This window comes from Oryx dammah, unplaced genomic scaffold (assembly GCF_014754425.2).
Source record: "Oryx dammah isolate SB20612 unplaced genomic scaffold, SCBI_Odam_1.1 HiC_scaffold_26, whole genome shotgun sequence".
NCBI lineage: Eukaryota > Metazoa > Chordata > Mammalia > Artiodactyla > Bovidae > Oryx > Oryx dammah.
The window spans coordinates 80,957,916-80,970,917 of NW_024070210.1; the positions used below are offsets into that span (position 1 = coordinate 80,957,916).

At 41.1% G+C, this 13,002-nt stretch overlaps 1 protein-coding gene across 7 annotated transcripts in view; it reads right to left on the reverse strand.

Moving 5' to 3' along the window:
* Nucleotides 1-13,002, reverse strand: part of NEO1 (neogenin 1) — a 228,124-nt gene that overhangs the window by 58,960 nt on the left and 156,162 nt on the right. For 4 of the 7 annotated variants that reach the window (XM_040227389.1, XM_040227388.1, XM_040227390.1 and 1 more), the window contains exon 8: nt 5,203-5,362. In XM_040227389.1, the coding sequence (XP_040083323.1) occupies nt 5,203-5,362 (160 nt within the window). Of the gene's footprint in view, nt 1-5,202; nt 5,423-13,002 lie in introns of all 7 variants that reach the window. The other 3 variants (XM_040227384.1, XM_040227383.1, XM_040227387.1) reach the window with 1 other exon arrangement.

A 13,002-nucleotide genomic window follows, 5' to 3' on the forward strand; every position in this document is an offset into this window, starting at 1 on the left:
AGAGCACAGATTAGTTTGTTTTGCTCACTGCGCATCAAAGTTTAAACAAGACCTTTCTGAGAAAGACAGTGAAAGGGGCACTATTTTACTCTAAATTGAAGTGACAGAGTGTTTCTTTCGTGTTTGCGTACCACAGAAGCACTAGCAGAAGGTTCATACACCGAAGCAGCGTCACAAATGTACATGGAATGAATGAATGGAAATTTGCCTTCTAATGTGTAAATTTTATACAGGAATGATATCATCTTTATCTTTTTGTTTGTTCCTATGTAAAAGAGGGGCTTCCCTGGTGGCTCAATGGTAAAGAATTCACCTATCAATGCAGTAAATGAGGGTTTGATCCCTGGGTTGGGAAGATCTTCTGAAGAAGGAAATGGCAACCCACTCCAGTATTCTTATTGGGGAAATTCCCTGGACAGAGGAGCTTGACGGACTACAGTCCACGAGATCACAAAAGAGTTGAATACAAACGACTTAGCGGCTAACCAACAACAATGTAAAAGGGGAAAAAAAACCTAGAACAAATTTCTACAGAAGCATTATGATAAGAAAAAATTAATGGTAGATATGATTCCCTAAGATCAAACATCTAACACTTGAAAAACTTCTAACAGTAGACTGATCTGAGGTCACAGAACCAAGTCTGTCTGGAAATAAAACTGACTTCAGGGAAGATTTGGGGTGAGTTATGAAGGACAATTTCATAAATATGTGAGGTTCCAATGGGAGTTAGGTTAGAATGTCTTAGCTAAGAGTCAAAAGAAAAAGAAAAAGGTATATTTTGTACCAAGACAGTGCTGGGTCAGAACTCAGGAGCTCCAATTCTAGTTCTGGCAACACTGCTGGCTTGCAAAGTCACTAATTCTTTCTGGGTTTGTTTCTTCATGTATTAAATAAAAGAATGAGCCCAGAGTGGTGAATTTCTTCTTAAAGGGCTTGACAGTAAGTATTTACAGGCCAAGACACAAAATGAAAAATATTACCCACCATCTCCACAGTTAAAAATCTATGTATAACTTTACAGCTGGCCCTCCCTATCCACAGTTCTGTAATGGGGATTCAACCAACTGTGGAGCCTGTAGTACTGTACTATAAATTTACTGAGAAAAATCCACATGTAAGTGGACAAGTGCAATTCAAACCCATGTTGTTCAAGGGTCAACTGTAGTTATTTATATAACCTATCAAAGTGTAACCACTTGAAAAATGTAAAACTTATCCTTAGGTCTTGGGCCATAAAAACAAGTCTGATTTGGCCCACGGTATATAGTTTGATGATCCTGGAGCAGACTAACAGATTTCTAAGGCTGCATGCTAAGTTGCTTCAGTCATGTCGGACTCTATGTGCCCTATGGACTGTGGCCTACCAGGCTCCTCTGTTCATGGGGATTCTCCAGGCAAGAATACTGGAGTGGGTTGCCCTGCCCTCCTCTAGGGGATCTTCCCGACCCAGGGATTGAACCTGTGTCTCTTAACGTCTTCTGCACTGGCAGGCCGGTTCTTTACCACAAGTACTACCTGGGAAGCCCTTATCCAATTCTGAAAGTGAAAGTTGCTCAATCTTGTCCAACTCTTTGCAACCCCAAGGACTATACAGTCCATGGAATTCTCCAGGCCAGAATACTGGAGTGGGTAGCCCTTCCTTTCTCCAGGGGATCTTCCCAACCCAGGGATCGAACCTAGGTCTTCCGTGTTACAGGCAGGTTCTTTACCAGCTGAGTCATTAGGGAAGCCCAATTCTAAATGCTATTAATTTCTGGAATAACTTACTCTGTACTTTCCACTTAGTGGTTAATAGAAAATACTGCTGTTTAAAGGCATTGGAAACAAAAGTGAATATTTCACAGGTAAAATGGCAGAGGAAGGGCCCTTTGAAATTTCAGGAAGCGTCTGCCTGCAATGCGGGAGACCTGGGTTTGATCCCTGGGTTGGGAAGATCCCCTGGAGAAGGAAATGGCAACCCACTCCAGTATTCTTGCCTGGAGAATCCCATGGACGGAGGAGCCTGGTGGGCTACAGTCCACGGGGTTGCAAAGAGTCAGACACGATTGAGCGACTTCACTTACTTACTTAGAGTACCCAGTAGACTCATACAGCTCATTACCAAGGCACATAGTGCCCCCTGGTGGTTGAATTATCAGATGCAAGAAGTAGGGGATTTGCAGGCAGTGGCATATACCCTCACATTGAAAGGTTGTTAAGTCTATGAATATAATACATTACCTTCAATTTTTAGATGAGAAAATGTAAACTTATAAAGATTAAATAAATTTTGTTTATAAAACAAGTAACAGGAATTTAGTCTCTGACTCGGTGTTATTTCTATTTCTTCACTGCTTCTGTTCAGAAATCATGATCTTAAAGTAATGAGATAGCAAAAATTATTACAATCTCCAAGAATTTCCTTTGAAATATTCCCCTGATTTACTGTTCCAAGTCACCGCTCTCATCTTTATCCAGGCCTACCACATGCTTGTGTGTGTGTGTTTAGTTGCTCAGTTATGTTGAATTCTTCATGACCCCATGGACTGTAACCCACCAGGTTCTTCTGTCTGTGGAATTTTCCAGGCAATAATACTAGAGTGGGTTGCTATTCCCTTTTCCAGGGGATCTTCTCAACCCAGGGATCGAATCCGGGTTTCATGCATTGTAGGCAGATTCTTTACTGACTTCCCACCAGGGAAGAAGCCCTACCACATGTTTAGATCAACCTAACTACTGCTGATCTGTCTCCCTGACTCCATCACTCTTCTCTAATCTTGTGTAGAACCTGCCAAGAACTGCTAATAAAAGCTGTTTAATAAAACCACATGCACACTTGCTCAGGAGTCTGAAATGGTCCCTTCTTAATCGATCATGTCCAGATTCTTACTTGCATTTTAACACTTGGCTCCAAACTTCCTTCCACTTTATTATAATCTCTTACTAATTCTGACCAAAAACTCTAGGCCAAAGCTTTCTTACTTTTCCATCTTTCCAACAATAGACACACAAATTGGATCCTCTTTATGTATACTGATAATTGCCTTGTCCTCCTGCTCCTGCCAATTGGTAAAAATGGTTTCTATACTTTTTTCTAATATACTTAACAAGTTTTAAAAAATGTTTTGATACATTTATAACATTGTTATACACAGACAAAGATATAACTTTTATTCCTTCTACTAAGTGGGGGTTAATTATCAACATTATTTTTTGAATAACTATTTCTCCACTGTCTGAAATTACTCACTCAACAAATATTTATTAAGTGCTACTGATAAGCCAGGCTCTGTTCTAGGTGATGGTGATACTCTGCTGAACAAGACAAATGCAATGAATGCGTTAATAAAAAGAGAACATTTCTGAGTGTTACGTATTCTGGGAAAAAAAAACAAAACATAAAAGCTAAAAAACAAAACACGGTGGTATGTTACAGTGATGTTCCGGAAAATGTTTAACCACTGGCTCTGGTTTGTAGCACCTGTCACTGTAAATACTCCCTCATGCCCAACTTAGAGCTACTGGGTCATCATTGGGTTTGCAAAATTTCCTGAAAATTTAACAATTGGCTTGGGAACAAGCCACCAAGTGCCCCAGGGTGTGACAGTGACCAAGAGGCTATGTTGGGTGGGTAGTCATGGAAGACCTGAGAAGAGACCTTCTGAGGATGATGGACAAGGAGCCAGACAGTTGTTTGCGAAGGAAATGCAATCCTGGTAGAAGGAACAACAAGGCCTTCTCCTAGAAGCAAAGATCCTGTCTGTCATGTATGTAAGACTGCTTCTGAGCAATTACAAAAAGCTTCTGTCCTTCTGTGAAACCCCATGGACTTTGCAATGGGATTTGAAAGTCTACTGGAAACATTTCAAGACAGGTGCTGTTTGGCAGTCATACCTTGCCCTTCTGCGACTAACAGGATGCTTCCTTATCGCTGTAACGGCAAAACGTCCACTGCAGTGTTCAGATGAACACTCCATTACCCTGTGAGCAGCGCAATCCATCTGACTCAAATTATGTCACTCACTTAGATGTCTCAAGAGTCTCAACCCAAGGGGCATTGACTTGCCTAAGGTACCTATACCTTCTGAACTTGCCAGTTTGGTATTAAATACAATATATATCAAATGTAAGCACCCTAGCAGAAATACAAGCTTAACTGCATGGGCCAGAGCCCTAACCCAAACAGGTATTTCAGCTTTCTTATTTTGGAGTGAAGTAACAGCATCATGAAGGGGTCTACTCAGCAATGTTAAGAATACACAGTCAGCATGCGGCGTGGGACCTCCCGAAGAGCAGATGACTGGCTGGGAAAACAACATAAACACACATAAAATAACAGAAGAGTGACAACTATGGCAGTATCAGATCATGTGCTATCATAACTAAGTGCCAGTATCAGTGGCACAAATATACATAGAAGAGAAAGGCTACATGTGCTGAAAGAGTACAGGAAGATTTATGAGGGCCCCATTGGGCTTAATCTGAGCCGAGAAAGATTAACTGAATTTTATAGTGGTGGTTGAGAAACGGGAAAGGGGGAAGTGACCAAAGAGAAAATGGGGGAAAAAAACGCTGCAGAGTGACAGGAATTAGACTGGTTTCATCAGAAAGTGAGTTACCTAGGGTTAAAGGAAAATAAGGTTGGATAGATAAAATACAGGTAGACTGTGCAGTGAAGTAGCCTGGTGATTCTGGAAAATCTCCAAAAGCAACGGAGAGGCAATGTGAGTTCCTGAAAGAAGTGGCAATGGAGAGGAATGTAATGAAAATACTGTTTTAGGAAAACGGGTCACTTAGTAATCTTGTGTCATCAAGCAGACCCCTTAAGCTCAGCAGCCCACAACTGCTTAAGGGTGCAGGCAGATATAACTCCCTTAATTTCTAGAATCTGAAATTTCTAAGTAAGACATAGCCTATAGGTTGTACTTGACGAATCATACTGAAAAGGGTATTCTTGGTTACATTTTAATATTTCTACTTAAATACCTTTATTTACCCTCTCCCCAAGTCATCTCAGAAAGGCAGGAAAGAATACCAGGACCTTTGTCTGTTTAGGGATTTACTTATCCTGACCTATGACTAGAAACGACCTATCTCTGTGACCACATTTTCTGGACTTAAAGCTGGTACAGATTCTGCACAGCAGAGAGTCAGGATGGGCACAACTGGTCTTGGGAGGACAAGATGCAACCAACTGGCTCCAGACATATAGGCACTTACCTAGCAATCCCTTCCTTGGTGTAGAAGACAGAGTAGGTAAGGTTGTCCCCGTGAGGATCTGATGCAGGTGTCCGCCATGTCAATTTGATGAAGCGGGTAGAGACCAGGGAGGCCACGACATCCCGTGGAGCTGAAGGCAGTGGTCCAGTTGTGGCTGGTGCTAGATGGTCAGTAGTGGCACTGGTCAGTGAAGTGGGAGGTAATGTTGGGATGGCAACATCTTGTCATGTGCAAATATTGGGGAATATGAAGGGCAAACCACGACGGTTTTAAAAAAGAGAACAGAAAAAACAAAAAACAAAAAAAGAAATAAACAAAACCACGATGGGAAATAAAATAAAATGAATGAACATAAAAAAGGCCATTAAACTGAAGGCTAACATGCAGGCCAGGGGTAACTACTGAAAACTAATGGGCACTAGTCAAGACAGCACCACAGAGCAAGCAGACTTTCTGGTCATTGTGATGGCTGTGGGTGAGGGCAAGGGAGGGTGCAGCTGAGGACAGGACATCTCACAGGGGCACACGCCAGCGCCCAAGGCATTTTCTCTAGTTCTGAAAGCAGCATGCAACATCTGCCAAATTTTTGCATGTGTAAGTCTTACATGTGATAAAAAACCTCAGTATTTTTTCCCACTTTATCAAATATTGAACAATGTGTGTAGTATGGCTGAGCCTAGTTGCACTTACCTTGGGCCCCAGACTATCGTGACCTCACTGCAGAGCTGTGTATGCCTCTAGCTCTGCAGGAGTTCAAAAGTCACACCTTTAAGTGAAATCTAACATTAAAGTCTGCTCTCTGTGGTTGGCAATACCCAGGGAAGTTTGATAACCTTCCTCAATTCACTAAGTTACAGTTCATTTGCCATCTTAACAATTCATTTAATTACAACAGTATAATATCTTGAATCACAAATTCCAAAGCCACACAAACACAATACATATTGTTTTGTGCTTACACAAAATACATTGTTCCATCTGTTTGGTACAGTCCTCACTACCAAGTAACAGATTACAACTGCTAGCAGACTTCAGGGACTCAAGGGGACAGATGAAGCAGTGGCAAATCAGAGCTCTGCTGTTCAAATGCTCGTCTGTATGTCCCTTCTGTTGCAGGACACTCTGATTTTAGAAGTCCATTCCTAATATACACCTAAAATATCCTTCACCTTGCAGTACACATTTAATCGCACAATTTTAATTTTAATCTCACAATTTTCAAATGAAGGAATTCATTATAAATGTGTCATAACTTTAACAGGGAAGTTAGAAGGAGAGAGGCAGACAGGAAAATATGAAAATTCTGGACCTCATTTCAATGAAATAGTAGGAAAACCACCTCCTGAAAGTGTCTGTGAACTATGAGAGAATCTTTTAAACTGAGGTAGTCTAAATGAATATACCAGTGAGAATAAATACTCCAAGGGAAAGGACAGAGGAAGACCAATGTAAAATCTCCCTACAGCTACCATTTATTGAACACTTTCTACATGGCACTCTGGCTCTTTGTATGAAAGTGTTAGTCGCTCAGTCATGTCTGACTCTTTGCCACCCCATGGACTGTATCCCTCCAAGCGCCTCTGTCCATGGAATTCTCTAGGAAAGAATACTGGAGTGGGCTGCCATTCCCTTCTCCAGAGGATATTCCTGACCCAGAGATCAAACCCGGGTCTCCTACATTGCAGGTGGATTCTTTACCGTCTAAGCTATCAGGATTCTTTATGTGGACTCATTTAGTCTTTACAACCCTATGAAATAGGTACTATCACTGTATCTCTGTATTATATATGGAGACTACATTTAAAAGGGCTAAATCACTGTTCCTAGGAATAGAAAGTGGTAGAGTGTTAAAACCAACCATAGTTTTTAGCTTAAGAGACCTCCGGGTTTAGTTAATAGGAGTTTTTAGCCGTGGTCATGCCACTCAGGGTAACGGCAGTGGTCAGGGGCTCCTGCTTCTTATTGTCAGTTCCCCCCGCCTGCAAATCCCATGAAGGCAATGCAAAGGGCCAGGACGAATGCCTGCATATGCACTAGGTGTTACAAGAGAAAAATCACTGAGTTTGTGAGATTTACCACTTTTATAGCAAGGGAAAGCAAGCTCTAGACAAAGAATAGACCTGCTGTGGATATCTAATTTAATTCTGTTGTGCTTTTTATGCCTTCGGTCTTTAAAAAGATACTGAAACTTGTTTTGTGTCCCAACATATGGATTATCCTGACAACTGTCCCACATATGCTCGAAAAGAATCTGTATCTGTAGTCGCTGGGTGGAGAGTCTATAATGTTAGCTAGGCCAAGTTGACTGAGAGGATCGTTTAAGCCCTCTATATTCTTTTTAATTTTTTCTAATTGTTATCAGTTTTTGAGAGCAAGATATTCAAATCTCCCACTATTATCACTGACTTACATATTTCTTTTTTGAAAATAACAACTACAAATGCATATACATACAACAACAAAGCCCCAAAATATATGAATCCAAAGAAATCTGGGAAAACTCAAATATTTGGAAATGAAGCAATCCATGAGTCAAAGAAGAAACCACAAGAAATAAAAAATTTAACACTTTTAAACTGAATGAAATGAAAATACAACGTATTAAAAACGAAGACATGCAATTAAAGCAGTGCTTAGAGGGAAATTAAGATGTCTTTATCAGAAAAAAGTCTCATGTGAATTATCTAAGCTTTCACCTTACTGAAGAGTATAGATCTTATACACAAAAAGGTAACCGTATGAGGTAAAGGATGTGTTAACTAACTTAACTGTTGGAATGTTTTCACAGTGTATATGTATCAAATGATTATACTGCACACTTCAAATATATTACCATTTATTTGTCAACTGAAGTGAACTGAAAGTCACTCAGTTGTGTCCGACTCTTTGCGACCCCACTGACTGTTCATGGAATTCTCCAGGCCAGAATACTGGAGTGGGTAGCCTTTCCCTTCTCCAGGGGATCTTCCCAGCTCAGGGATTGAACCCAGGTTTCCCACATTGCAGGCGGACTCTTTACCAGCTGAGCCACCAGGGAAGTGCAAGAATAATGGAGCGGGTAGCCTATCCCTTCTCCAGCAGATCTTCTCGATTCAGGAATCAAATCGGGTCTCCTTCACCACAGGCAGATTCTTTACTAACTGAGCTCTCAGGGGAGCCAATTTGTCAATTATACCTCAACACAAATGGAAAAATTTAATTTTATCCACATTCTTAAAAAAACACAAGGTTAATAAATCAAGGGAAGATGTTGTTGTTGTTGTCGTTCAGTTGCTTAGTGGTGTCTGACTCTTTGCAACCCCATAGACTGCAGCATGGCAGGCTTCCCTGTCCATCACCAACTTCCGGAGCTTGTTCAAACTCATGTCCATTGAGTCAGTGATTCCATCCAACCATCTCATCCTCTGTCGCTCCCTTCTCCTCCTGCCTTCAATCTTTCCCAGCACCAAGGTCTCTTCCAATGAGCTGGCTCTTCCCATCAGATGGCCAAAGTACTGGAGCTTCAGCTTCAGCATCAGTCCTTGCAATGAATCTCCTTTAGAATGGACTGGTCTGGTCTCCCTGCTGTCCAGGGGACTCTCAAGAGTCTTCTCCAACACCACAGTTCAAAAGCATCAATTCTTCAGTGCTCAGCCTTCTTTATGGTCCAGCTTTCACATCTGTACATGACTACTGGGAAAACCATAGCTTTGACTTGACTATACAGACCTTTTGTCGGCAAACTGATACCTCTGCTTTTTAATACACTGTCTAGGTTTGTCACAGCTTTTCTTCTAAGAGCAAGCATCTTTTAATTTCATGGCTGCTAGTCACTGTCCATAGTGATTTTGGGGCCCAAGAAAATTAAGTCTGTCACTGTTTCCATTTTTTCCCCATCTATTTGCCATGAAGTGATGGGACCAGATGCCATGATCTTAGTTTTTTGAATGCTGAGTTTTAAGCCAGCTTTTCCACTCTCCTCTTTCACCCGCATCAAGAGGCTCTTTAGTTCCTCTTCGGTTTCTGCCATAAGGGTGGTGTCATCTGCATATCTGAGGTTATTGATATTTCTCCCAGTAATCTTGATACCAGCTTGTGATTTATCCAGCTCAGCATTTCACATGATATACTCTGCATATAAGTTAAATAAGTAGGGTGATAAAATATATAGCCTTGATGTACTCCTTTCTCAATTTTGCACCAGTTTGTTATTCTATGTCTGGTTCTAACTGTTGCTTCTTGACCTGCATACAGGTTTCTCAGGATGCAGGTAAGGTGGTCTGGTATTCCCAACTCTAAGAAAATTCCACAGTCTGTTGTGATCCACACAGTCAAAGGCTTTGGCATAGTCAATGAAACAGATGTTCTTCTGGAATTTCCTTGCTTTTTTAATGATAATCCAACGGATGTTGGCAGTTTTATCTCTGGTTCCTCTGCCTTTTCTAAATCCAGCTTGTACATCTGGAAGTTCTCAATTCACGTACTGTTGAAGCTTAGCTTGAAGGATGCTGAGCGCTAGCTTACTAGCATGTGAAATGAGTGCAACTGTTGAATAGTTCGAACATTCTTTGGCATTGAGCTTCTTTGGGATTGGAATGAAGACTGATCTTTTCTAGTCCTGTGGCCACTTCTGAGTTTTCCAAATTTGTTGGCATTCTGAGTGCATCACTTTAACAGCATAATCTTTTAGAATCTGAAATAGCTCAGCTGAAATGCCATGATCTCCACTAACTTTGTAGTAATGCTTAAGACGCACTTGCCTTACACTCCAGGATGTTTGGCTCTAGGTGAGTGACCACACCATCATGGTTGTCCGGGTTTGCATAGTTCTTCTATTCTTGCCACCTCTTCTTAGTATCTTCTGCTTCTGTTAGGTCCATACCATTTCTGTCCTTTATTGTGCCCATCTTTACATGAAATGTACCCTTGGTATCTCTAATTTTCTTGAAGAGACCTCTAGTCTTTCCCATTCTATTATTTTCCTCTATTTCTTTGCACTGATCACTGAGGAAGGCTTTTTTATCTCTCTTTGCTACTCTTTGGAACTCTGCATTCAGATGGGTGTATCTTTACTTTCCTCCTTTGCCTTTAGCTTCTCTTCTTTTCTCAGCTATTTGCAAGGCCTCTTCAGACAACCATTTTGCCTTGTTGCATTTCTTTTTCTTGGGGATGATTTTGATCACTGCCTCCTGTACAATGTTACGAACCTCTGTCCATAGTTCTTCAGGCACTCTGTCTACCAGATCTAATCCCTTAAATCTATTTGTCACTTCCACTGTATAATTGTGTTTAGGTCATAGCTGATTGGTCTAGTGATTTTCTCTACCTTTTTCAGTGTAAGTCTAAATTTTGCAACAAGGAGCTCATGATCTGAGCCACAGTCAGCTCCCGGTCTTGTTTTTGCTGACTGTACAGAGCTTCTCTATCTTTGGCTGCAGAGAACATAATCAATCTGATTTCGGTATTGATCATCTGGTCATGTCCATGTGTAGAATCGTCTCTTGTGTTATTGGCAGAGGGTGCTTGCTATGACCAGTGCATTCTCTTGGCAAAACTCTGTTAGCCTCTGTCCTGCTTCATTTTGTACTCCAAGCCAAACTTGCATGTTATTCCAGGTATCTCCTGACTTCCTACTTTTTCATTCCAATCCCTTATAATGAAAAGGACATTTTTTTTTCTGCTGTTAGTTTAGAAGATCTTGTAGGTCTTTGTAGAACCATTCAACTTGAGCTTCTTTGGCATTAGTGGTTGGGGCATAGACTTGGATTACTGTGATACTGAATGGTTTGCCTTGGAAACGAACAGAGATCATTTTGTCGTTTTTGAGACTGCACCCAAGTACTGCATTTCGGACTGTCTTGTTAGTTTGAGGTCTACTCCATTTCTTCTAAGGGATTCTTGCCCACAGTAGTAGATATAGTGGTCATCTGAATTAAATTCACCTATTCCTGTTCACTGATTCCTAAAATGTCAATTTTCACTCTTGCCATCTCCTGTTTCACCACTTCTGATTTACACTGATTAATGGACCTAACGTTCTAGGTTCCTATGTAATATTATTCTTTACAGCACTGTACTTTAATTTTACCACCAGACACAAACACAACTGGGCGGCGCCGTGGATGCCCAGCCTCTTCATTCCTTCTGGAGCTATTTCTCTGCTCTTCTCTAGTAGCATATTGGACACCTACCAACCTGGGGTGGGGTTCATCTTTCAGTGTCGTATCTTTTTGTCCCTTTGTACTGTTGATGAGGTTCTCAAGGCAAGAATGCTGAAGCAGTTTGCCATTCTCTTTTCCAGTGGACCGTGTTTTGTCAGAATTCTTCACCATGACCCATCTTTCTCCAGTGATGTAAGTTACCAAAATAAAAAATTAAGAGGGAATAATGCTACCAACCATGCAGGTACTAAAAATCACAAGGGAATATGTGGCTTCCCTGGTGGCTCAGATAGTAAAGAATCTGCCTGCAATGCAGGAGACCCGGGTTCAATTCCTGGGTTGGGAAGATCCCTTGGAGAAGGGAACGGCTCACCACTCCTATATTCTTGCCTGGAGAATTCTATAGGCAGAGGTGCCTGGTGGGCTACAGTCCATAGGATCACAGTGTCAGACACGACTGAGGGACTAGAGAGAGAGATTGTGAACAAATTTATGTCAATAAATTAGACAACTTAAAGGAAGTAAAAAAGTTCCCAGAAAGACAGTAAGTATCAAAGCTACTCAAGAGGAAACACAAAATCTGGACAGAGTTATGTAACAAATAGAGAAATTTAGTTAGTAAATAATAATCTTCCCACAGAGAAAAGCCCAAGTCCAGATGATTTTGCTGGTGAATGCTATCAAATATTTAAAAGAGGATTTGGTACTAATCCTTCACCCCTCTTTCAGAAACAGAAGCACTTTCAACTCATTCTGTGAAGTTAGTATTACTCTGATATAAAAGCCAGACAAAGATACCACATGAAAAGAAAACTATAGAGCAACATTCCTCATCATCACAGATACAAAATACTAGCAACCCATTTTTGGGAACATAGCAAGAGGTTTTTTCTGGGCTCCAAAATCACTGCAGATGGTGAATGCAGCCATGAAATTAAAAGACGCTCACTTCTTGGAAGGGAAGCTATGACTAACCTAGACAGCATATTCAAAAGCACAGACATTACTTTGCCAACAAAGGTCAGTCTAGTCAAGGCTGTGGTTTTCCCAGTGGTCATGTATGGATGTGAAAGTTGGATTGATGCTTTTGAACTGTGGTGTTGGAGAAGACTCTTGAGAGTTCCTTGGACTGCAAGGAGATCCAACCAGTCCATCCTAAAGGAGACCAGTCCTGTGTGTTCATTGGAAGGACTGATGCTAAAGCTGAAACTCCAATACTTTGGCCACCTCATGCAAAGAGTTGACTCATTGGAAAAGACTCTGATGCTGGGAGGGATTAGGGGCAGGAGAAGGGCATGACAGAGGATGAGATGGCTGGATGGCATCACTGACTCGATGGACATGAGTTTGGGTGAACTCCGGGAGTTGGTGATGGACAGGGAGGCCTGGCATCCTGCAATTCATGGGGTCACAAAGACATGACTGAGTGACTGAACTGAACTGAACTGAAGTAAGAGGTTTATAAAGCAAGATCAAGTAGAATTTATCACAGGAACTGAAGACTAGTTTAATATCCAGAAATCAATGTAATACACCATATTAAGAGGAAGAAAACCCAGTTCCACTATCGTTGTTGGCTCCAGTTTAATGATACACTAGACCTTGACAAAGTATCACTTTTAGTAGATTATAATTATGAGCTTTACCTATAGATCTATGC